The sequence below is a fragment of the Thunnus albacares genome, chromosome 15 (genome assembly GCF_914725855.1).
Source record: "Thunnus albacares chromosome 15, fThuAlb1.1, whole genome shotgun sequence".
In the NCBI taxonomy this organism is placed as follows: domain Eukaryota; kingdom Metazoa; phylum Chordata; class Actinopteri; order Scombriformes; family Scombridae; genus Thunnus; species Thunnus albacares.
This window is the reverse complement of record NC_058120.1, coordinates 16234435-16262422: the sequence shown is the minus strand read 5'-3', so window position 1 is coordinate 16262422 and position 27988 is coordinate 16234435. Positions and strand designations below refer to the sequence as shown.

The following is a 27988-nucleotide window of genomic DNA, read 5'->3' as shown; positions in this document are numbered from 1 at the left end:
AGTAGTGAGGAATTAATTTGACACTGTGAAGGTTACATTAGCCATTAGCTTCTATGACAATTGATAATTTATTTAAAGCTGTAGCTGGTATGCTAAAAGGAAAAGTATGAATGCATTTTGTCCTCCTTTTTACTTCTGTCCTACTTAGCTGGTAGCAGTCTGTACAACTGACTGACAATCCTGACCAAACTTCAATTGCTTTTATGATTGAGCCCCCTGAAAAAAACAATAAAATGACATGTATTACACATTCATTTTCACCTGATATGGAAATGAAAAATCAACCAATGTCAACATACATGATAATATGAGTCATACTCTGTGGTATATGGGGACCTGTGGTTCAACTGCAGCACTCCTTGGAAATGTAAACAAATAAAATTTACATTAATAATACATTTATTGTAAGTGGCTAAGCTGGTCTTCACCTCTCTTTCCTGTGAACCGAAAGTAGTTCAGCATGATTGCACTGACTGTCCACTGAGCCTTCCAGCCAGCCACTTTTCAGACCAGTGAGAGAGAGGGAGAGAGAGAGAGAGAGATCACTGTAGGTTATGCTATCACTGATATATATATATATAGCAGTCACCCTGAAAGACAGCCATGAAGAATTGATGGCAGAATCTGTGTTCTTGCTGCAGAGGTGCTGATGGTTGGCTCTGGTCTGATGTGCATCTGTGGAAAAAGTCACTTGCATAGACATGATGATGGTACAACAAGCCTAAACTGTGCATCTTTGAATGCCCTTCATGCAAACATGTATATCCAAACCACTTTTTTGTTATAGATTCTTTGTGGTGACTACATAATTGCCATATCCTGCTGAATTTCAAGGCCATTGACTCATACAGTATGAGCTGTCTGCCTCCAGCTCCTTGAACTGAAGCCCGGAGCAGATTAAAGGCAGCTGGCACTTGTGATGGTTATCCAACTCCTCTTTGGTTATTTGATTCCTGTTTTGTCGATTTTGCAATTAAAGTCTCAACTTTAACATTTAGTGTGGCTGTTATTGATGAAAATCAAGCCTGTAAATTAGAGATTTTTTTTTTGATTAGTTCACGGATTAATGACTAAATCCCAACAAATCCTCCAAATTAAACAACAAAATACGTTGATCCATGCCAGCTTCTGACCTCCTCCTCTGTGGACTTTATCTCTAGAATAACTTCACACTGTTTCCTCCTTTTCTCTCAACGGACAACAGTCATAATTCTTATGGCAGCTAGAAGGCTTTGTCGCTTGAACGTGAATTCGACTGATGCTCTTGTTTCTCGTGGGGGGGACAGTCTCCTAAATCCACCTGCAGCAAATACAAGCAATTCAGGTCACATATTTCCCGCTCACCACCAATGAAGAGTCTTATTGTTACTTTCTCTGTCAAGCAAAACTCATGTATGCTATAGTTTGTTTTCTCATTCTTGTTCTTTTTCTATATTCTCCATATTATCCAGTTTATTTATTAAATCTACTATAGCTACTATATTTATCCATTCATCCATAGTTTCTTCTCATCAGATTTTAATTAAATGATTTGATGGAATTTGCACATACCTTTTTACACACACACAACTTAATTATATTTTCAATGAAATATGCTCCATATGACCTATGGTTATAAACCACATATATGTGGCTGTGACCTTTTCCAACAGTTTCTCATCTTGTCTGACATCGACATTGTCTGAGATGACTTTTGTTGTGATTTGGCCCTATATAAATAAAAATTGATTGATTGATTGATTGATAAAAGAAATCAATTTGAATATCTATCCCTCATGTGTCAGACATGAGACATTTCTTGTATTAAAAGTTGCTGTTCATGCTTGATACGATGTTCAGTAAAACGACTCATGTTCAAACGCTGTATTATAGAGCTGCTGCACACATGAAAGTGGATAAAAATGACACACCAGAAAATAAATTAGCATCATGATGATTTCAGTGTGTTTAGGACACATTTCTATGATGAGTGGAACTAAAAATTAAATGAAGTGTTTACAATAACTACTGCTCAATGAAAACAGATTCATAACTTCATCATTCATTACATTATTACCACTCAGCTTTACACTTGTGCGAGTATTTATTGCTCGACAAGTGTGCTAACCAGTACGTCAATCAAAAGCCACATCGTGTGGCACCCATCAGGCTTTCTTATTGAGTCGAGGAGCTTTTGTTAACTGGCTGATAGTACAAATTTATCCTACAAAACCTAACTTTTTAAACTTGTTGGTCACTATCTCATCTTCATCAAATCAAGATTGATTGTAAGAGCACATTTTCAGCTTAATTATTGCTTCACTACATATATTTTAATGGTCAGAGCAAATATATCAGTTTATACTTTAACTTTTTAACTTCAATTTTGTGAGTTCAACCCTCATTGGTGCATTTTTGCTTCATGTAAACCCGTGGTTGTCAGGAATAGGCATATCAATAGAGGAATAAAATGTCAGACAGGAGTTTAAGGTTTTACATGTTATGAAGACACTGTTAAAACACACTGACATTGGCAACATCTTTGTCATGTCATAACATCATCAGAGAATTCCTGCAAATATGTAGCATCTGCCAGTGACCCCTTTTTTGCATAAAGGAAAAACAAGCTAGACATTAAAGCAAATGAATAAATAAATCCATCGAAATTAATTATTCTCAATTTGCTCTCATTAACCAAGACTCCTTTTTTCTTGAGCATATCATTTCAACATTTTTTGGAAGGACTTATTTGTTGCTATGGCATGGGTGTTACTTATTATTCAGAGGCAATGTGGGAGATGCTGTTTCCATTTCAGTCTCTGTAATGACGAGACGAGCCTCACTAGGGAATAGCTTATATAAATGTCAAACACTTGACAATCCTCCCTACCCCAAACACGCATATATTACAATAAAGTAACTACCTTTACACACACTCAAACAGACACACACACCACTTTCAAGTATAATTGCATATATGGAGACAGTTTTACTGAATCTCTAGAGTTCGTAGTCTTTCTAAGTACTTTACTGTACCACAGAAACATATGGGAGCAGCAGCATACAGCATGACACAGAGATTAAGACAACATACATTTCATGGCTTTTCATTTCCACTGCATTTAATCCAGTCCACTCTGAGTTTACTCTTTTCATACAGTCTGTTTTAAATCTTTGCTTTTGTCCAAGAAATAATGACAATGTCCCTGTGACATGACGTAGAGTTCAATAATTCTTGGGGCTAAGGATTTTCTCTTTTTTTTTAGCATGCATATATATGATGGATATACTGTAGGTATCTAATGAGCTATGGCACGGAGCTGTTCAATGTAAAAAAAAGTTTAAAAACACATTACATATGTTCACAAGATGGAACATTTACGCATACAGTATATTTGTCATTATAATTTCCCATTATCTCATTTTTTCTTTGTATTTTTCGCTTCCTGTTTTCCAGCAGAGGTCTTTTTTTTATAATCACTGTGAGGTTTTCAGGAGAACCTTCTGAATTTGATGAGTTTTTGGAAAGCCTGCTTGAACTCATCATTGAATGCAGTGTAGATTATGGGATTGATGAGGGAGTTCAGGTATCCCAGCCAGGTAAAGATATCAAAAAGCACTGGATCAAACCAGCACTCTTTACATATGGCCATGACAAGAGTGCCGACAAAGAATGGGAGCCAACAGATGATGAATGCGCCCAGGATGATGCCCAACGTCTTGGTCGCTTTCCTTTCCCGAGCTGCACACAGACGTTTCCTCTCCATCATGCTGTCTGCCAGCTTCACTTTCACACTGTTCATGAACAGAGGTGATCCGCCTCCTCCTCCTCCAATTCCCGCATTCCCTGTGCCAGAGTGTAGGTGCGCTTCCTGGTTAGAGGCGGAATTAAGAGAACAGAGAGACGAGCCTGCAGAGGTCTGGATGAGCTGGGCTGTGGTGAAACGTTTCCCAGAGGATGATGGTGTCTTAAAGATGCGGGAGCGAGCGGCAACATAGATCCGTCCGTAGAGGATGATGAGAAGCACTGTGGGAACATAAAAGGCGCCAAAGGTTGAGTATAGGGTATAAGAGATCTGATCTGTATTCACCATGCACTCTGTCAGCTCCTCGTGGGCTTTGGCCTGCCGCCAGAAAAGTGGAGGCATGGAAATCGATATAGAGATCACCCACACCACCCCAACCATGATCGCCGCCCGCCGCATGGTGCGGCGTTTCGAGTACTCCAACGCGTCTGTGATGGCCCAGTAGCGGTCTAATGCAATCACACACAGGTGTAAGATGGAGGCCGTGCAGAAAGTGATGTCAGACGACAGCCAGATGTCACACACAATCTGCCCCAGTGACCACGTCTTGCTCACAGTGTACACTATGCTAATCGGCATGACTAAAATAGACACCAACAGGTCTGTGACAGCAAGCGAGCCGATCAGGAAGTTGGCAGGTGTGTGGAGCTTCCTGGTCAGAAAGATGGTGGCGATGACAAAGGCGTTTGACAGCACAGTAGCCAGGGTGACAATAGCCAGCAGTGCAGACAGGAAGATCTGGAGGCCAAGCAGCGTGGCCTTACTCCAGGGTGGAGTTGTAGTGGTATTAGGAATCTCTGTGATGTTGCTGGTGAAGTAGTCCAGCGAGCTGTTATCCAGTTCCATCTTGCTTCTGCTCCTCTCGACCCACGTTTGTACAAGGTTTAGACCAGCCTCATCACTGCTATCTAAAATTGTTCACGGATCAGTTCATGCATGGCACTGAGGAAGGCTGCACTGTGGTGTGGCACTGTTGGTGTAGAAAAGGTTGTCTCTTATCCCGCTTTCAGTAGCTGAGACAATATTTCCCTTCATTTCCCATCCCTTGTATTGTGATATGTTGTCATATTAACCTCTAGAAAACATCTAATTTCATCATTTCAGGTTCACAACTAATGTTACTGTTACAGAAGCTGATTAATTTGTCCATTTCAGTTCTCTAATATTGATTCGCCTCGCTGGTGAAGCTGCAAGAGAGACAAATCCTAATTTGTATTTAGCTCTTGTCACACTGGCACCTCTTCTCTCTCTTCCCAGTGCTCTTATCTCATCTCCAACCAGCAGCCAGCCAGCAACAACACCTTCAGACCAAGACTTCCTATCTATCAAATGCTTTAATGGGCTCCTCCTTTTCAATAAAGCCAAGCGCGGAGCTGCATGTAGGAAGATGATGACGACAGATACACAGGTTTGCTTGTTATCGCGCTATTATCTATTCTGAAGTCCGTGTGAAGCCTTCTGAATTGAGATTTGTACTGTAACTTGGCTGTGCCTCGTGTTTTGGATGATATTGGAAAGCCAGAACATTACAGTTACACGATCCACGTCAACAGCAGACAAGGAAAGATTCTATTCATCCAGTGTGCTTGAAGATAAATGTTCAGTATCCATCTAGTTTTTGGCAGTTTTATAATATGGAAATCATCAGCAAAGCATTCAGGTTCCTGCTGTTAAATACTTGTTTATTCGTTTTTCCTCTTCACAGCTTTGTCTGTCAGGTAAACATTCAGCTGCGGTGTCCATATATGTAGATAACAAGTCAAGGTTTTGTCCATGCAGCTTCCTCTGCAGCATGTTCATCCTAGTTGAGAAAGATAGAAAGGGAAAATAGTTATATTCAACTCTATCATACGTGTGCGTGTGCACACACACACGCACACACACACACACGCACACGCACACACACACACAGACACACACACACACACACACACACACACACACACACAGACACACACACACACACACACACACACACACACACACATTAAGGGCAGTAAATGCACATGACCACCCTGTACCTGACCTGAACCTGAACCTGAACCTGAACCTGACTCAACCTTGACCTGTAAATGGGACATTATTACTTGAAACATGGACTTAACCTTCTGCCACAACATTACCTTGCTATTCACACTACAAGAAACTAATCACGACACCGGTGCTATAGAGGTATCTTATGTAAATCCTCAGCATAAAAGCCAAAATTACTAATGATATTCTTTCAGATGATTGTGGTAGAAATTTACATTTTGTGCCATTGCAACTCTTTAAACTCCAGAACCATCTGCTGGCAGTTAATTTTAGCAGCTTTTCCTATAAAAATAGTTCACTAAAAATGTACAATTTTGTACATTTGTCCTGAGTCGCCAAGTGGTCTACGATGCTGACCACGTAATCACAAAGACACCAGTTGGGGTTTCTTTAACTCCCCTCATTTCATGTCAAGCATTCTACTGCCGTCATCTAATAAAGTAATTGTACAATAGGCTTTCACATCTCTTTTATTCTCATGAAAATACTTTTTTTCTTGTGACATACACTACAATGAAACTGTACTTGCTTCACATTACTGTTAATGGTGCTTGGAAATTGGAAAGAGAAACTGGCCATGTTGCCTCCAGGTGAAAGTGACAGAACATTTTGACAGAGGCAGCAAGCTGACTTTTCAAATACAATGAAAGAGGTAGAAACTGAAATGTGGAATTAAAGAGTACGGTCTAGACCTGCTCTATATAAATAAATAAATTGACTTGACTTGACTTGAAAATGTGGTATAATGTCCCAGTGAGGATGAGGAGGTCTCCATGTGTTTTGTCTGTTCAATCTGCTGTTTGCATTTGTCATCTTATCACAGTTTGTTTATATATATATATATATATATATATATATATATATATATATATATATATATATATATATATATTATATATATATATTTTAATTTACTTTTAACATGTGATGTACATGTGCACTGTAAAGTCTTCATTTGTACCTTTCAAAAGCCCAAGTGTGCGCAGAGAATAGATTTTGTATAATTTAAAATAGGAACAGATGAGGGAAAGAAGTGAACAAGGTTTGGTTATTGGAACAGGGTTTTTAGAGTTGTTAATTATTTTCATCAGGATATTTTGTATTTTTGCACATCAACAAGCTATGAACTGCTGTTGGAATATTACGGAACAAAGCTGCTGAAAAACAAGCAGCGGTATTTGCCACAGTAGTGTGTGTAATGTTTGCTTTTTCACACTTCACATATCCTTCTGCTGGTACGGGTGTGAAGATTGATTTCTGAGTGCAAGTTCGTTCATGATACAAGTCTGTAAATCACCTCAATTAACTGAAGTGTTGATTGGCAGCTAGACTCTTGAGAGGGATTATTGTGCTTCAGCTATGACAACAAATTGGCATATTCAATTGTAGACGAAAAGACCCTCGTCTGTTGAGTGTATTCATCTGCAGACACTCAGGTGTACGTGAACATTTTTATAAACCACACTCAGTATTGTTCTGTTTGGAGCCTTCAATGTTCTTTATGTGCAGTGTGTGCGCTCAGTGGTGATGATTTCAAAGAATCCCTGAAGGAAAACGTCCATGTGTTCCCATGAAAAATGACTTTCATTCACTGATTAAATTACTTGGAGAAAACAAAAAACATATTTTGGGGAGCATGAATGAATGAGTACTCTCAGTAAAATAAGATATACTGTAGGGGATATGATTTGTTTACAAGTGTATAGTTAGTGATATAGTGATATGTGAGGCATTGAACTAAATCAATCTAAAGTCAGCATGCCAATATGCTCACAGTTCAGTTGTGTTTTGACTCTAATCCCCAGTTTCCAAGTCTGCTCTATCTGCTTTTGCCGAACAGCAAAACAAATTCATATTAGTGTGATAAGAAAAAACTCTTATCACCCCCTTTATTTACACCTATAAACAGTCTCTCAGAGATCAATTTCAATTTCAATTTCATCAATTACATTTACATCAAATGGTAGACTGTAAACATTAGAGGAATAGAAAATGTTCACTTGAAGGTGGAGACCTAATGTTTCAGTGTTTGTTTGCTTTTGTCAGGGTTACAAATTACAGTAATGGACAAGGCTGAAACATGGATAGGGATGAGACAGGTTAGGTAACCAAGCTGAAATAAACATTAAATATATTTTTAATATCTCAGAGTCTTCATTTTCGAATCTTGAGGCACTAACTCAGAGGTCAGAAGCTGCAGCTTTCCATGTCTTATAAACTGTTTGTACATAAAAAAACCCCACAAATGATTATATATATACTGAATTGCAGGTCTCCTGTATAACTCCAAACCCAGAGTACTGCAGATTAGGGACAAACACACCTTTAATGCAGCTGACGTGCTTTTAACTATCTAATAAAAACTAAACTCACAGGTCAGTCTCTAAATGCTTTGCTCATAGAGACTGAGGACAATCTCCCTGGTTTTGTTGTTAACATTGGATGGAAACAACAAGAGAATTAAAAAAAAAAAAAAATATCCAAAGTCTTTAGGGCAGCCCTTCATACATTCACTACAGAGGAGAATGTGGGTAGAGCATAATTTCCGGTAAAGCATAGGTTTGTTAGAGGCTGTTCTTGCCACTGTTCAAGCAACTACCGTGCATTTAGAAATCCTACACTTCAGTTGGTACAGATCTCTGATTGTCTGGTATCACGAGAGTAAATAAAAACCAACAGAACATAAGATCCCAAGCATCAGATGTGTAAACCATTCATTTAAAGCTTCCTCACATCATACAGTATATAGGCATCTGTTTTGGCCCTGCTTTTTCCTGCTCAAAACATGCCTGTGCCATGACATTCAAACAGCTGAGAGGGTGGCAGGCTGCTGGCTGGCCTCCATCAAAGACCTGCGCATAACAGCAAAGAAAAGGGCAGAGAGTACACATCCTACCTGCCCAGGCAATCACATGCTTGGCATCCACACAGTCTCACAAACACACAAATCCTGGACTGTCTGAACCCTGCTGATCTGCACTGCAGCATTTATGAGTTATAATAATATTTAAAAACTGGGTCAAACGCCTTGACTACAGTTTAAAAGCAAAGGAGGTTTGTGATCAAGAATCAAGACTTGTGTGTCTGTTTCAGATTTGAGTCCTGTATGTTGAAATGGTGGAACAGTGACAAGCAGTTATGATTACTGTTTATCAATTACAGTGTCTAGGATTATTACTGTAAGTGCCTGAACAGTAACCAGTTTTAAATGTCAACTTTATTTTCATTCATTGGTTTATTTATTTGTGCTTGGACTGTAGCAATAATGACATCCGTTTACATTCTGTATATACTCTGTGTCCATCAGTGTGGAGTGGTCCAGGAAATTTACCTCATCAAAATGCAGAAAACTAACATAATGTAACATAACCTAACAACATAATGTAGCTGTTGCCCAATCTTCCCTGCTCCATATTTAAAAATATATGTCAAAATAGGTCAAAATATATAAATTTTTTTAACCATATTCAGCCAATCACATTAATCCATAGTAAATAACACTGTTTCATTTTGGTGTTTGAATCTTTTGTACTTTACTGTCCTGAACATAAGAAAGAACTTAATGCGTTAATACCGGTATGTCACTTTTCCTGATTAACAGCCACTGTAGCCGCAAGTGACAATTAATGGTAAATAACGGTAAACAGTAAAATGAAGTGTAACACTAGAACAAGAGGACAAGAGTCAAGAAGTCAGCAGACTTATGAGCAATGTCAACACAGCAGTATCTTTCTAAGTAAGTTAACATTAGCCACCATAAGCTACTAGTCATATCACACCAAGTAAGGTTGTAGCAGCAAAAGCCCTGAATGTGTTAAAATGAGCAAGGGTGCATTTTATTGCTCATGAATTCAACTTTTAATCTGTTACAACAGTCCTGTTTTAAAAGATTGTTCTAGTTATGAATATTTTTTTCAAGTGCTCTGCGGATGCAAAGAAGAAAACATCACAAATAAAAGAAGTGCAGTTAGCAGTAACTAGTGATGGGTGAAGAACCATTACACAACATGACTACTTTAAAATCACACTCCATTGCATCAGTGGAGACGAGACTGATAAGCACACTGAGTGCCTGGTAATAATGCTCAGTTTGAGTTTTGTAATATCAAATGCACCCCACAGTGAACAGAGTAAGGAGATTGTTATGGACAACTTCGAGTTATTCATTCATTCATCCCTGTTCCAAGCTGCTACACTGTAATATGGGTCCGGTACATATAATTTCCTACTTGCACCTACAGTAGCATGTTTGATAAATGGCTCAAAAGCTTATCTGTTTACACATCAAACAAGTTGAGGACAATGCTTATCTCCTAAGGGTCTGGTTTACAGTACAATGAGATAATGAGGTTCATAATGAATGGATGAGAGGAAAAGATTTTTCAATCAAGAACAGGCCTTGCTTAAATTGAGCCGAATACTGTTTGTGTAAAATATATTAGCTCCTACATCTGGCTTTGAAATTGAAGATCTAATACAAAGAGGCACTGCTCAACTCCAGTGAGGTGAGAGGTGCATTCAGCTTCTGCAAAAGCAGGGAATAAATGGAAAGAAGTGGGGTATACCAAGCACATTTTAAATGTTTTTTGAGGTGGGTCTGATGACGACCAGAACTGGAGCCCTATACAATATCACAATCGGCCCCATTGCGTCATACCCCATTCATAACAAATCCAATTCATCCCTCTCAGGCTTGGGCCAAACCCAAGCAGATGCTGCAGTGTGTGCAGCAGTCTATTGGTCGGGGTCAGTGGTGTACTGGCCATCGGGCATACTGGGAAAAATCCCGGTGGGCCGCCGCATTGGTGGGCCAGTGGACCGTCAAAAAATCCATAACATTTTTATTGCCCCTGTCTGTCTCTTTACCAGCCCTCCCTGTGTGTGTCTGTCATGCAGGGTAAGCATGTGCCACGTGGATAAGTCCAGGGCTGAATTTCTTTCCCAGTACACCACTGGTCTGGGTGAAACAGTAATACCCTCTGAACCCACCAGGCCTGCAAACACTGCATGACCCCGCTGGAGAGAGGCAAATTGATTTAGCTCAGATGAGGTAGAGCAATTGCTGCCTCCTCTGTCAGCTAATGTCTGGCGTTTACTCAAGCGTGCTCTAAACAGTAGGTGAGCAAGAATGTACTGCGTGTGGGTGTGGAGGAGTTCTCATCAATGGAGAAAGAGGTTGGGGATTGATGGTGGGGTAAATGGATGTTGAGATAAAGTGGGGGTCAGGAGATATGTTAAAGCCATCACAGCTTTACAGAGAACAATGTTTTTAACTGTTTTGTAATCAGTTCAGCTTTAAACATAGAGTGTACAACAATAATTATCGTTCAATTGGTAAAAGTAGGTGAAAAGGCTTTGGCTCATTTTCATTTCTTGGTCTATATTTATATTCTGGGGCTCTACTGGAATATCTTTGCATGTTTTATAATTTAAAAAAAAATCCTGATTTATATTATACTGGCTCTTTATGCAGCCGCTCAGTTCAGCCTCTGTCTGAAACAGGCCGCTTTCATTCCTGTCTCTTTAAGGTCCCCCTTTAACAGTCCAGGATAAGTATAAGTATGCAGTCCAGGATGCTGTTGTTTGATTTAGCAGCAGAAATAAAATTTTACAATGCGGTTTGCTTAGCGCCTTTAAAATACTGAATTATAGATTGCTTTGTGTGTGGGAGAGTGAAACTATAAAATATAGATTAGTGTGAATGTTTAAACCGTCAACACGACTTCAGCACTTGTCTGTCAAAGTACAGCCTAAAGGTTAAAGTTCATGCAATCAAAACAAACATATAAGAGGATAGTGTCTATGATCACCCATGATAGCCAATAGCAGTATGGGAAATGAAGGATAATGGAAACACATTTCATGAATGGCTGGTGTATGTGAATTGTATATTGTCATGCCAGCATTCAGGGAAAACCAAATATTTACAAAGGGCTCCAGGGTTTATCACATTTCTGCTGTTTGCAGGTGCCTGGGAGCGTGGAGAGTAGGTGTTTTTCTCAGGCTGTGTGGGCTTACACATGAGCATGCACATGTACAATCACACATGCATGAACCGTCCGCACCACCCTCCAACCATCCACCTACACGCACACGCAAATGCAAGCATGGAAAAACAGAGCACCAAACAATTCACTCTCACAGGACCAGACACTGGAGGCCACTGAAGGGGCTTCACTGGTTCGTGTTGATTTATGGTGACTGATTCCTGTAACGTATGCAATTGCAGTCATCAGGACTCATTATAGGGGCTGGGATGGATAATCTCTGCTCCTCTGTAAGCGGATAGGAAAGGGAACAGATTGCTGAAAACTGGACAATTTAGCCTCTTAGCAGAAAACTCCCCATGTTTCTGGTAATCACAGGCACCAAAATTGTTATAGTTTTAACAGGTTACATAGACATCAACACTTACTGAATGCCAGCATGATTATCATGTTAAAACTGGTTCAAATGCACCCTCTGACATCTCTTTTCCTGTATCCCTTTCTGCCGAAAATAAACTCCATCAATGCATCAAAGCCTCCTACTGCAGAGACAACCTTCCAACCAATGTTTTTACACCACTCCACGGTAATATACTCCCCACTTTATGTACATGACCCTTAGAAAGTAGAACATGTCCAGTGCATATCTAGGACACCTGAGAGGCCCTTCATTGGGAGTGGGCTTGGGATGAGCTGATGCAGAGATTATCTGTCACAGCCAGCTGTGTGTATGTGTTAGGGTGAGAGGAGAGACAGAGAGAAGCAGACAGGATAAATGGGGATCTGGTTTAAATCTGGTGCGATCATAGAGCTTGCGATTAAAAGATGTACTATGTGTCAAAAAAACATACAAAGAATAAATATTTAGGTAGTCCCTCCAGAAATGTGTGGTTGATCCTGTGCAGGATCACATACAGGAGCTAACACAAAATCAACCAGTTGCGCTGTTTTCACCTCAGTACAATACCATTTCTGCCATTTTCCATATAGAATAATTCAATGTCCAACTCAAACCTCAACTTTAACAAACCAAATTCCTTGCAAATATATCAATGCCTAAAAACTTTCTTTCCCTTTATGTCGGCTTCACAGACAGGCTGTTTTATCGCTCAACCAAATCCGAGTCTCAGCAAGCCATTTCTACTGAGTACGCACTGTTCTCTCCTGACAAAAAGTAGTAAAACTAAAGTAAGAGTAAAACTATGTCCTAAAATGTTGTTTGTAATCCTCCAGGAATTAATTCTTAATTAATGATTATCAATGAAGTCACACAAACTTAATATTTTAGCCACCTCTTTTTGGATATCTACTAGAAAGGAGACAGTCATACAGAAGTTGCTGCTCTCCTGCCAACCAAGAATTTACTTATGAAGACACCGAGTGAAGGTTTGTGAGAACATTCAGTCTGCAGGGATTTGTGATGCAGATTGGAGACAGACTAGAACAGCCCTGTGTGATCTGCTGTGTCTGGTGTGCTCACGGTGTCAAGTCTGTCTCCCACAGTATACTGCTAATAATGTGATTTATATAAATTCTCTGTCTGTCCCGACTAGAGTTAAAACCATTTATGCTACACACAAACAAAGACGTTTGTGTACTTGGCACAAATTGTACATTACAGTAACCATGAATACTGAAAAATAGTGGACAAGTATGTACATGTAAATTTGCAACACCTCACTTGAATCAGAGGCAAGAAAATTTGGCCAGAGGACCTTCTTCCTGAGTTTATGTTCTTGCTCCTGCATCAGACACAACTAACCTGTGAGTGAAGTGAACATTCTCACGTGGTTTTTAGTGATGCATTTTGGTTTGCTTAAATTTTTTCTGTGTGAAAAGAAACTGAACCACTGGGAAACGTTTACCAACTCATCCAATGATCCACTGATTCCTGACCAGAGCAAACAAACTACAGTATAGGTTTGAAAACAACCTTATTAAAAAAGTCTATGAGTCACATTTGATATAATCAATTACCGGGGGCAGGAAATGTGCTTTGAGCGGCTACCCTGTCAGAAATACAATAGAAGAACACAAGCAACTTGTGAAATTTGTTATAAATGGAATAGTTCACCATTCCTGTGAACCCAGCACAAGAAATGGACTCACCACTGACACAGAGAGGCAAAAATTGGGTCTTATATGATGGAAATTGTAAGGATTATAACTTCAAAGATGACAAATACAAGCTCTGACCTACTAGTGTAATTACCTTGCATTAGAATTTGCCTTGATAAAATGGTCAGAGTATATATATCTAATACCCCTCTCTTACAGTATATCACATGTTCAGTTAGAGGCTCTACTGAACCTGCATTCAACCCACATTAACTCTGCAAATGAGGTTGCTGTCACCGGTCATTACCGGTTACAGACTTAAGTGTACAATTGTAGTTTCATGTGCATCACAGTAGAATAACAAACATTTATATATAATTATGTTACATAAAATAAGCTTGCCCTCTTAACTAAGTTTTGTCAAAATGTTATCAATCTTATCAAAAGACAAAAGAACAAACAAGCTCTGGATGCCGTGTTCGGGACAGTAGGAAGGATTTAGTTTGGTTTAGAACAACAATATCAATACATGTAAATCTGATGTGTGGGTGAGGAGGCTCAGCAGTTGGATTTCATATCAACATATGAGGACAAAACAAGAGGGCTTTAATCTTTGTCTTCCATGTTCAAGTGTGTGTATGAGTCATAAAAGTGCAGGGGCAGTGATTCATCCAGAGGTTGGGAAACAACGATCCATCCAGGAGACAATAGAGGATGTTTGACGGGAGCACTCGAGAGCAACATGAAAAACTGATGATACAAAGAATGTAAAGAGGAATAAAGATAGCACATGTCTAAAAATAACAATGTACAAACTGTTTTACATAGCAGCTACACACATACCATATGGAATATACCAGACAGGGAATAAAAATGAATAAATCAAGGCAACAGAGGAGTGAATACAGTAAGAAACAACCACAGCTGAATACTAAACACAGTTCAGCTGCAGTACCTCTAGTGGCCATTAGATCAGTATGTATATATATATATATATATATATATATATATATATTTATATATATATATATATATACAGTGTGTTTCTGTAAAAATTATTGCATATGTATTGTTTTAAGATACTTAATCTGTAATAATATATTTTTTAAAAATAACATATTATCTTGAAAGTGACATAGTTAAAATGTATAACAGATGTCCGGGTCAGACTAAGACATCAGTTAAACCATTTTAGAAAGTAGAGCATAGTAAGTTGTTAATATAGACATATAGGATGTATAAAGCTGTAGAATGCACACTGTGTACATAAACCTTAGCAGAATAGCTAAATAGGCCAGTGATGGTATGATGATGGTAACGACATGTTTCAACGTTGCTGGAACGCCCAAGGAGAGCAGCCATCTGACGGCCGGGTAACATCCTGGATGTCAGCACAACTTTCATTTTGTAACTATTTTTGAATCATTTAGGGACGTCTTTAAGGGATATTCAAACAATAGTCATGCAACAGCTCAATGTTTACTGGCATGTGTTTATAAGTCTGTATTATTTGGGTGGACAATGGCTGTGCAGGCCCTTTAATAAAAAAGCTTTCTCAAGTTTGCCTGGGATTTTAGTTAAGTCTACCCTCCTGATCCTCAGAAGTCAGACTTTATGTTCAGTCATAGTCGGACTGGCCATCAGGAGCACCAGAAGAAATCCCAAAGGGCCAGTCGCTCTGTTGGCCGCTTGAACAGCCCATTATACAAAAACAAGAGTGAGAGAGATGAGTCGTTGGCCCTCTTGATTATGCACCAGCCCACATCCTCCTCCGCAGAGGATGGAGTGTCCGCGGGCTGGTTGTGGTGGGCTGGTCTGGGTAAAGAAGTCCAGGGCCATTTTTTAGTCCCAGTCCGCCCCTGTATTCAGCCAAATGTATACAGTCACAGTAGTGATTGCACCATCGGGCTTCAACCAGAGAAATAGAAAGAATTTATCAACATGGCAGTAAAATGAAATATTAAGCATAAGATTCATAAAGCTGAGGGATAGCGTGTACAATGAAACTGGATGTCAAATTGAGCCCTACAGCTGTGCATGTTGTCAGGAGGATGAGCTGCCAGCAGAGAGAGATTGTTATCCAAGTAACGATGATCCAGAGTAGAGCATTTTTCACAGAGACAGTAATACTCCCCAGTGCTTAAGGCATTCAATTAAAATTGGAGTATAGTCTAAGTATTGACATAAAACAATCAGCCAGCACTTACTGACATCAGAAGGTCTTTAGTTACTTTAAAAAGTGGTTTTCTGTGTGCTATGTAAAGCTCTAAAACTAGACATTAAATGTTCAGAAATGTTAAAAAGCAATATCAGCTGGATGATAAGTACTCGATTTTTCATATAAAATGCAAAATTTAGAGATAGTTATTAAGGATAAACAGATCAATCACTATTTTTTAAGGAGTACCAGTACCAGTAGCCTAAAAGATGTATGATGGACTAAGTCAACTGTTTGGACCACCATTTATTTTATGTGCTTTTCTCTATTTTCATTTCATTTATTAAATGTTGTGCTCTTTATAATTGCACTGAAACCACACTACTTGTCTATTTCTTTTCTTTATTAGGATTTTAAATCTAATGCTGTATGTAAAGCACTTTCTTTGCCTCTGTGTTTGAAAGGTGCTAAACAAATAATTTACATCTTCCCTTCTTCCTGAGATAAAATATGTTCAAAACTGTTTATAATACAATAATTGGGAGGAGGATCAACGTCGTTGATTTCTTTAAAAAGTAAGACTGTGACAACTCTGGCTTAATGAAAAATGTAATGTTTATCAAAACTAGTTGATATTTTTGAAAAGAAGGCAAAAAAAAACCTGTCTGGTGAGCACCACACCAACAGCTGTAACTTTCACGGACATGGTGGTGTATTGATTTTATTGTCAATTAAGCCTTGCAGAGCATCAAAGAAATTGCATGCAAGCCCATTTATAAGTAAAAAGAACAGCAGCTCTGACATCTTGACTCTGAATTGGAAGAAATGTTGAACAAAATTAGAATCTGGTTTCAGACAGATAGAGGGGGCTGTCAATTAACATACTGAGCTATTTGACAGTGGAGGTTAATATTCAGAGTTTTGTCGGGTATCTAACTTTGGGACAGATACTGGAGTCTTTGAAACCTAAGTTTTATGTGCAGAGTGTTAGAGAACAGTGACTCAAAAGAGCTGTGGTACTAATTCTCAAGTAGCTGACCAGGCACAAGTGCAATAAGAAAGAGCACTAGACAGAAGTTTATTTGTTTTTTTAATTAAAGAAATGACCAGAAACAGACAAGTGCATAAGAAATACAATTAAGAATAAGATATAGTACAACGAGGCTCAAGTGTTGAGGTATTCACAGAAGAGTGCACACATTTGAACACCAAGGTCGACCCAAGCATCAAGCAACCTTTAAAAATCCTTTGGATTTCGCTAAAACATCATGACGGCATAATGTCGATATCTTTTTGTTAACCTGTACGTCCTCTTTACAGCTTTACTTTATGTCTTCGTCCTCTTTACAGCTTAATTTGACATCACGTATCGGTTTTGTTCCAAACCTTTTTCACAGATCTTAACATTTGCACAAGTGCACTAACTGGCTTACATTGGACCGTAATTGCCACATATTGTTCACATATTGTCCTCTAATTTACTCTTGGATTATATGTCTGACTATATGCCTTTTGTAGATAGAAATAAGGCCTTTTAAAGATAATAGTTAAGCTGCTGTAACAGTATTACTTTTCTGTTCTGCCTCATATTGTTGATAGTGTTTCATGTCTCAAGCAGCATTACAAATTCAAGGGGGTTTTACAATAAAGACACTTTAAAAACCCTTTATTGTTCTCTACAGGTTAAGGTATTTTCCACCCTTTCAGTGTGTCTCTCCACAAGCTTTCAGTCAGCAAATTACAAACTCTTGGATAATGTGAGACAGCTACCTCCTTCAACTGGCTTCAAGTAATGGAATCAGGCATCTTTCAACAAGTAGTCAATCTTGAAACATTGACCACTAATGGCCTGAGCAGCAGAGCAACTGCTGTGAGAGTACGGAGTACAGGCTTATATGGATTCTGACATGACCCCTGCTGTCATTTTCATGGTAAGTGACAAATTGTCATGATCTATAATTATGACTTTCATCTGGAGGGCCCAATTTTAGGTTTCAGCTCTAATTATAAGGGTAGCCCTTAGATTAGCCAGAGATGTGGAGGGAAACAACGATGAAAAAAAATGAGACTTTGAGAAAAGGAGAAAGAAGGGAGTAAAGTGCAGAAAGAAATGGGAAAAGATCAGGAAGAAGCAAAATTGAGGAATAGGAAGGAGACAACAAACTTGGAATAAAAACACCTGGAATAAAAACAAAGCATGATTAACATTTCCCAGAGACAGGGCAGCATGATGGATTGTACCCTCTGCTGAAACAATGGTTTAGAAAATGGTGATGAACAGAGAGAGTAGAGACTGACAGAGGCATTTGTGAGAGAAGACTGCATTCTCACACTGAGTCCAATCCCTTGTGAATAATCCTGGCTGTAAATCCAATGGGGTTACCACTGATACAGTCTCTTTTGTTTTTTCAAAATTTAATTAGAGGATAAACACCTTGAGATGTTTCAATTTCAAGGGGGTCCTCAGGCACAAAACGAGGAAGTTAACAAACATTTAAACAAAAAAAAATATATATATATATACATACATAAATAATAATAATTATAATAAATTAAATAATCCAACGACACAAAAAAATCAACATAGTAACATCAATTATCAATTATCAGTTTTCTGCATTGCTTTAATTCCAGCATAAAAAGAAAACTCAGCAGCATAAAGAGTGAGAAGAGGATCTGATGAAAGAAGTGAAGCATTACATGATATGGAGACTGGGTTGGTTAACTGTGCATATGTGGGGAAGTGTGCATTTGTGTCACTATCAATCCAGTATATAGAATCAACTTCCAAAATTGTCACTTAAAGCACTTGTTTTTGGTATTTTCCAAAGTCCTCCAAATTAAATGATAAAACACGTTGTTTGTAACGGCCCTTTAGAACAACACATAGATGCATTTTATGATCTGCTGCCATTATCAGCAAATCACTGTTGCAAAATAAATCTTTATGATCTATGGTTAAAGTTTGGCTAGGTTTTAGGCACAAATGCAATGTGGTTAGGATTAGATTATGGTTTTGGGTTCAAATAACTACTTAGTTACAGGATAAGGCTGATGATTTTCTACATTTTTCTTATTGTTAACAAATGTCATGTGCAGAGCCAAAACAACAATGAATCAATTCTACTTAATATTGTGTGTGTATCCAAATCCTGATATATTGTATTCCTCTGTGATGTAGACCTCTTTTGTTGTCAGAAACTATTAAAACATGTCACTTAGTAACACAGTTGCACTGAGTAACATGTTCCTTTGCCACAAAGAGTTTGGGAACGGTAGTTGAACAGCGATCACGTTTTCATTCTCCAGAGAGTAGTCCTGTGTAAGGCAGACATTACTACACGAGTGGGAATGTGGTTTCATTTACAGAGCTTCGTCAACTTGTTGTGCTACATATCACAACCTTTTGACTTTGTACTACATTGTAGATTTCAAAGAACTTCAGTACAAAGAGGTTGTGATATGTAACAAGCTAGCAAAGCTTTGTAAAGGGAATCACATCCCTGCGCATGCGCAGTAGTTCCTTACTCAGAACTATTCTCCGGAGACTGAAAACATGACTGCTGTTTTTAGTCTTTGGAGCCATTTCTAAACAAACTAATGTGACTGTAATCTTTGTGGTGAAGGAACATGTCACCCAGTGCTACAGTGTGGCTCACTGATTCGTGTCTAATCATTTCTGGACAACAACGGAGGTCTATGGCACAGAGAAATAAGATATATCAGGCTTTCAATACACAAATAATACTTGTAAGAAGGATAGGTTACAATAATAACCATGTAGTTAAGATCAGGGAACGATCATGTTCATGGTTAAAAATGTTAAACATCATGAGAGGGTCTAATTGCCAAAGTCTTCTCACATATCTTTGACTTTTTTCCTGTACTACTACAGGTTCATTATAGTTAGGCCCTGGTGATGGGGTTCATGACTCATTGTTGGACGCCTGATGCTGTGACCATTACTGGTTCATAGTTCTGGATGCTTTCAGGTTTATCAGTCATTGATGATTGGTGTTATGTGATGATTATTTCTTCCATTTGGTCTTCCAGTACTGTTCAGTTTCAGCCTTTGATGCTCAAGTTTACTAACCTCTTTGCATGTTTACTTCATCTTGGCTTCATTGGAGGACACTGTCTATGATTTGCCAAGTTTATCTATTTGCTTTGTGTATTATTACTACTGTTGCATATTAACACATTGGAGACCTGTGGTCGCACTGTCTGATAGCTTCTCAGTGAGTTTAGGAAATCTAGTTTGGCTGCTTCTAGTGAGTTCTCTCTCTCTCATGTCAGCAGTTGGGCCAATTAATGAGCATGTTGTCAGTGTTCATCTCATATTCCTCATGGCACTCCCACTATCTCCTGGTTATTAGTCTATAATATTGACATTTCCTTGGTACTGAAACAATCACCATATTATTACAGTTTCGTCTGATACTTCAAAGAGTTGTGACAAAGATGTATCCAAGCAGGGTGTTTTACAGCTCAATGGTAAACTCTCCTTCACAGATGCTGCCCCACCATCTGCTCAGCTGTGATGCTACGCAGCCAACTTATGTGCTGCAGACTACTGTAAACAGTAAAGTCAGTCTGCATGATAACACTGTTTTAAATTACCTCAAATGTTTTAATGTCTTTGCTGTGTTATGTCTTGTAGTAGATGCTGAAACAGACATTTTGGAGAAGGTTTACACCCAGTAGAGACGAATGCTAAAAATGTGGAATGACGCTGTAACTAAATTACATACATGCTTCTTAGGGAGTTCTCTCTCTCTAAAATTCAGCTGGCAAAAACTGATCTATAGTTACATTTACGGCATCTAGTGGCCATAGTATTGCACTCCAGAATTACCCAAAGGAGCGTAATATTCTGCCACATCACTCTTAAAAAATAAGAGTAAGGGTTAGTGAAAGGTCATGGAAACGGGAAGCAAACAGCAGTCTTCTGCAGCTAAGTCCACTTCTAGCCATCCACCCAACCCTTTTTCTCCTAATAAGGATAAATTATCTTATCCACTCACCTTATATTGACGTCATCTGAACTGCCTTCACTTCCCTGGGTCATAATTACTATGGCTGCTAGATGGTGTAAATGTAACTATAGGTCGTTTTCACCAGCCTGAATTTTAGACCTATGCTGTCGTTTTTCTTGTGAGGACAGGCTCATTAATGAAGCTAATATTAGCTCCATGAGTTGGTTGAAAATACTGTTGCTGGCTGACTTTTTAATTTTTCCAACTGACTGGATGCATAGCCTACTGGATATAATGTTAAAGACAGGCAGAAGCTACGTGTCCCAGACAAAAAGTTGGCATCCTCACCGGTTAATGAACCATGTAGACATGGAACAAGACATGGAAATAAAATGCTTTGTTTTTGTATTGCAGTGTGAGATATTTTATAGTTATTTATTTTATTCAGTCTGTTAGCTGCTTATCCCATAAATCACATAAAGAGCAGGACAGAATTGCTAATATTAGCCTGAATTCTGAATAACAGCATCCAGAACCGGCTTACACGCACTAGGAAAATACTAGATTGAAACACTAGATATCAAGAAAAGAGCTTTTTTAACGCAATTTATAATCCTACAAAATTCTCAGACATGCTAACATTTGCAGCATACACACGGTTTTATCTATTCCTACTGTAACAGGGTTGTTATAGATTGCTGAAGTTCGTCAAAATTCATTTCTATATTCATTCAGTGTTCTTTTTATTTTGCAAGCAAGTTATCTTATTTTTTATTCCCTTGGGAAATAGTTTAATATCTTTAAAATATCCTTTTGCTTGTTTTATTGGGGTGCCCTCATGTGGCAGGTTGTAGTAGTAATAGTGACCAGAAGTCGTCAGCTCGCCCCTTTTGCTTGCTGACGATTTCAGCTGCGATATGTACTGAAAACAGGTCCGTGATTTTTTTCCAAAATGACACGAATTGTCTTGTCACATTTTGTGACTGTCAGTAAGTTGTCATTCTGTATTTCTATTGTTCGGTCAAGTGAAGTTAGCTTGCTAAAGTCTGTTAGCTTGTGTAACAGTTAGCTGCAATGCCTCACTAGTATTCTGTGGAAGTATTGCACACCTAATGTGAAATGGCGATTGCTTCAGAGTGTTGATTGTGTTCCAATTCTAATGTGTAGGGGCAGGAGCTGTATGTTTCACCATCACCACCAACCACATTCATGTGCTTGGTATATTTGTACCTTCCATAAGGAGAAATGTTGTAGTTCACTATTTTAATGAGCACTGTAAAGCCTTTGCATAGAATTCGTATATATATTTTTTTCATATAAATCTTGAAAATGGGTTCATGCAGTTTATGTGATAAAACTGTGTGTTTTACCATTACAGTCATGTGTCTGTCTAACAGCTTTGCCAAGAAATAAACACCGTGAACCTGAGAGAAGTTGTCGAGTGGTCTCTTCGGTCTGCTGATCTTGAAAAGACGGGTTACACTGACACATTTGCTTTTCTATTCTTGGTTTTGGAAAGGCTATAAAGAAGACATCACCCTCCCAACACAACAGTATACTGTTGCAGTTGCTAAGCTATGATTGGACATGTGTGTAGGTGTATCTGTTGAGGTCGGCTTAAAAGTTTGTTGAAAGTTTTGATTTTGTTTATATTTCACTCACTCTTCACTCTTATACACCCTAACTCTCAGCATCACATCACTTGTCCCTGACTGATCACAGTGATTTGCAGCCTATAAACACACATCCTAGCGGGGGGGCTGAATTTCATTCAGCTCAATATTCTGTAGGTGAAAAAACAATATAACTCCAGGCAAGTGAGAGCCATGTTAATTATTTCACCCCTATATCCTCTACATGTAAAAAGATGTTATTAGCGAGAACTGTTCTTCTATGCACATGCAGTGCACTCCTGAAACCATTAGGCATTAATCGTCTGTTCCTACATTAATTATTAAACCATTTTATATTTTGCTTAATGGGCTACAAATGAGTCTTCTTTGTGAATTGCTCTTTCATGCACCAGATATATAGAGAAAACATCATTGTATAATAAAATGACATATTCAGCAATATCATCATTCAGAAGTCATTGTTTCCAGTTTTTTTTTTAATTCAGTTAATAATAAGTAGGGAATGGGAAGGGCATATAAATGAGAGTTTCTGTCATTTTAATGGGTTTTCGATTCAATCTTCCATCTTCAGTCATACCCTGATAGTTGAGGTGCATGAGCGCGAGAGTGCGTGCGTGCATCTCTCGAGTGTGAGAGGATGAGGAGAGAAACGAGTGTCAGTTTGAGAGCGAGAGAGGAAACCCCCCTCCCCCCCGTGTGTGTGTGTGTGTGTGAGTCTCCCAATGAAATGGAAGGACACTATGTGCTGAAAAATACTTTTCATCAGAATACTGTGCTATGATGGTGATTCTCTTTCATTTTGCTGAATATCTCTCACATCAGTGAGCTACTTCAAGCAAAAATGCAACACTCTGTCTCTGCAAAGAGAGCCTGCAGGTAGGTTTCTAAAAAGCGTGAGAACACATAGGACAGATCTGTTTTTTTCTAACTTCCTAAGACTGAGGTGGATCTTAATGCTACCACCATCTGCTAATGGCAAGAGATGCATCTTCTGATATTATTCAGTCAGAGATAAGCAGCTGACAGAGGATGTGGTGACTTTTGCAACTCCACCGCCAGCTACTTATCACAATCACAATGATTTCCACAATAGGCAGGTTTGCGTAATGTCTCTCACAAACCATATCAGCCTTATTTGAACTGCTACCAATATCAGTATGTAACTGCACTCTCCCGCCCTGCATCTGATTATTGAATGTTGCAGCACATGCCATTACTGTACTGTATTGTGTGTGAGGTAAACACCGTCAATATAATGTCAGCATCGTGGCCAGTGGACCAGTGGCTTCTCCCTGAAGAAACCGATAAACGTATTGTACTTTATAACACATGCCACCTTTTATATGAATTCAAGTTTAATCACATTATAAACTGCTCACCTGTCATTAGCAACCCCACAGCAGTTAACTCAGATGTCTAAACAGTTGGCACTGGAGGAAAAAAGTCCCTGTAACCTCTAGATTTTGATTTTCATAGAAATGTCTCTGGTAGGGTAAAAGATGTTTCAGGTAACAAGAAAAGGCAGGTCTCTGCTGCACTTAGAGGCTGCAATCAATGCCCTTGATGAACTAAAATGGGAGCTTTCTTTAAGCTTCTAAACATACTGTGCTTCCTTTGAATCCAGCATCCTCCAGGTGTTTACTCACCCTGCAAATCAGTTTTGGCACACCGGGGCTTCAAGCAGATTTTTTATTCATGTGGATTTTTTCTTCTCCATGTCTCTCTCCATGTCTTAAAAACCTTACATCCATGTGATGCTCTTGTTATTGCCTCCCAAAGGGACTTTTATACTGTGTCTGTAGTACTTAACGGCTTAATCTCCTACGGTGTCATTAAAACAGTCCAATCGGGACTTAACGGTGCCAACGGTCATCACAAGTGACCTTATCATACTCTTTTGCATCTGTTGGGTATGGGATTATCAAAGGATTCTCTTCGGCGCTGTTTTTAGCTGCATTTACCTGTGTTATATGTGTTGGTAAAGCAATTTTTGCAAGTACAAAGATTATAGGTGACTCTTTATCGACTAATGTCATCTGTTCTGCGCTCTACAAACCATGCGTAATGGTAACAAACACGCGCATATCAATAGAAAGGTTATTTAAAAAACAAAAAACCGAACTACTTACCATGTTTTTTCTTCATCTGTAGTATTTCTTTCTGCTTTCACTTTGGTAAAAGCGGAGCACAGAAGCAATCAGGGAATCCCGGCAAAGGTGTCCTTCATTTACGCGCGTCCAGTACAAGCAGACGAATTACAGACTGTTTACATTGAAAGGGTAACAGCGCACAGCTTCTGCAGACGTTTCTGTGCTGAGGTTGCTTCGCATCTCACTTCAAAGATAGTGTGTCGGTATATAAACACAATCAGATCGGTCCTGCAGACAGCGCAAAACTGGGATTTACAGTAGTCACGCAAACTTGAGCGACTCGAATTTATGACATCTCACTGAACGTCGCGACATAAAAGCTTTTTACTCCCAGATTTCAGCCACCAGAATGTCTAAAAAGTGTGAAAAGTGCACCAGCGGAGCTCCATTTGATGCATCAAGGCGCAGCGCGTTGTGCGTGTCTCCAGCCACAATTAAACCCCCAGGTAGAGACACGGGGGCTTCCTGGTGCTGATGTGATCCGCTCTGCTCCAGGGAGATTACAAAGACGTCAACAAGTTGTATTCAAATCTGCGTTTCTGGTATGTTTTTGATGGGAACGGCTGTATGGCAGAGCCTACTCCGTGCCCCCCACACATTGTGAGTGAATTTACCATCTGCAAGCACAGGCGAGTGCTTCCAAGTAACTCTGTGGATTTCTTGGACAGTCCGCCCCGTTATTGTTACAGTATGTACAGTAGGGCAGCTGAGGTTCTCCATATGGGGTGCAGGAGCCCTACAGAGGCCTCTGACAGTTTATGGTCCCACAGTAAAATGATCAGTTAATTTTCAGTGCAGTTTAATTGATTTACAATTCAAGATTGTAACAATAATTTGAAAAGATGTTTCCAAAAGCAAGTTGAGTTCTGAGCTTATACATTTCTAATTAAACCCTGCTGAGATTTTAAAGAGTGCTGAGACTTTTAAAATTTAATATTAGATTTCTGATTTTAAATTGATACTCCACTCCAAAGACTGACTGCATGACAACGTATACATTAGCTTTAAAATATGTGTGGTTTGCTCCTCCAGAGAATGGCAGCATGATCATCTTGGATTCAAAGATTTCACGTTTTCACAGATGGTAACAATCATTGCAAAGCTCCAAAACCTCATGTAGACTGGTGCATCAGATCATAAGCTCTGACCATGTAAGAACTCACTTTATTTTAATAAATAACATTTCAACAATGTTTTTCACTGGGGAAAAACCTATAAATATATACATATGTATACTGTACACCAACAACCATGTTGAGAGAGTAGAGTTGAGAGTAGTTGCGTGCATTGGTTTCATCAAAATTTCATGAAGACTCATTCATAAGCATGTCGATACAGTATACTGACATGATAGGCTCTGTAATGCTGATGCAGCATACATTGGATTCTTACTAGCTCTACTTTGAAAATGCATGTTTAACACACATGCAGTATTTACTGCGGCAATGTGACCACAAATTAGTGGTTATCTCTGAGATTCTGTATGTATTAACTGTACAAGCCATTAGAGGGTTTTCTTCCCCCAGAAAATCATTCCTAGATAACCAGTGTTTTTTGTCCCAGTGTAAGAGAATATTGTGTTGTTCAGAGGTATCATATGGTTCAATACTGACTCTGCTCAGGTTGTTTAAACAGGCTGAGTTTTATAACAATATTATGTCACAGATTCAAGCAGTGTCATTTGGAAAACCGCATCTCCTCGCTGAAGTGTATTTTCTGCCTCTCTCCTCTCCCTCTTGAAGTGAGGGCTGTTTAGTTATGAGACAGCAAAAACTTGGTTGTTGATGACTGCTTGCTAGTTTGCGATGAACCATTTCCAAAAGTTGAGAGAGACATCTTGGAAATGTCACAGATGATAAATCCACACCTCAGCCATTTTTATATTAACTATACCACATTGCTGAGAAATTTACTGAGGTTCTGCGGGGGTGGAAATAATGAGTAGTCACAAAGAATAAGCAGCTGCCACGAGAAAACTACTGTGACCCCTGGGGAAGGCTCTGTTTGAATGGATGGAGGGACTGGAGAGAAGGCAAAAACTTAAATGCATCTGCAGATGGTGCAAAGAGTGCCAAAGAGCCCACAGACATTAGGAGTTTTCTGCATGATGGGGACTTTGACAGCTTCTTCTTGAATATATGGTTGACATCGAGGATTGGGGAGCACATATTTAGCATCACTATTTCAGCCCATACAGTGAATGCCTCCACCATTAAGTAACAGGCAAAAGATAACAGTTGAAACTGAGGGAAAACGACAAAAACAAGCCACTCAAAGTGGCCCAAATACTGCCATTGACCTCAGGGAGTGTCGAGTATTCAGCTCATTTTGCCAAAAACTGTTACCCAATTAAGTCTGTTATTAACGACATGGTTTCACATGACTGTTAGCAAGCCCAGTGTCACTATTTTCCTTAACTACATCATCACACTGCTTAGTTTCCTTTGGATATTAGATAATGTGTCTCAAGAGAGTTCTCTGAAAAGTTCCACTTTTAAGTAAGAATAAAGTCTATAAATATTATTTTACATGATTCGTATTAATTCAGAAAAAGAGCGGTCTTATTAGTTAATTAAATACTTTGACTGAACTGCTGTTTCTCTCCCACCTTCTGTATATTTATCTTTAATTGAATCAATACCAGCTCCTTGAAAGCTAATTAGCAGGCTCTTCAAGTATAGAAAATGTTAATGAAGAAATGGACCATATCACTTGCGCACATGAGAGCACACATATACAGTATACACACACACTTTATGGGCTATTTAAGTGGTAAAAAAAACTGCAGAGCTTCAAATGAACAGTTTTGTCTTTGCTTCTATCATCGTCATGCGGGAATGAAAAATTGTCAAGTCTTGTTTTGTGTCTCTAAATTGAGGATCAAAAGTGTGTCTTGTTTCAGCTAATGGTTTATTAATGAGTTAGAGTGATTTATTTCTCATTCTTGTTCTTTAGATATACTATGCGGCTGTTACAACACTTAGAGAAACTATAAAACTTTATCCTGATTAGTGGGGTAAAAAATGTTTTCCTCCCCAGTGGATACATCAGCTGGCTGTGTATATTTGTGTGTGTGAGAGAGGATTACACCTTTATCGCATTGCTATGGTACCTGTTTTAGTTATACTATCTGCACGTGTCTGTTGGAATTACTCCAGCAGAAGGGCTATGTATGTGGACAACTTGCAATTAAAGTAGCTAGGATG

General features: G+C 38.9%; 1 protein-coding gene across 1 annotated transcript; it reads right to left on the bottom strand.

The window, feature by feature from the left end:
- Positions 1 to 2567: 2567 nt before the first annotated feature.
- Positions 2568 to 25214, bottom strand: htr1d (5-hydroxytryptamine (serotonin) receptor 1D, G protein-coupled). Its single transcript, XM_044375373.1, has 2 exons — positions 24762 to 25214; positions 2568 to 5586 (listed from the first exon to the last, which is right to left on the bottom strand). Exon 2 carries the CDS (start codon positions 4629 to 4631, stop codon positions 3471 to 3473), a length of 1161 nt encoding a protein of 386 aa, XP_044231308.1. The 5' UTR covers positions 4632 to 5586; positions 24762 to 25214; the 3' UTR covers positions 2568 to 3470.
- Positions 25215 to 27988: the final 2774 nt, after the last annotated feature.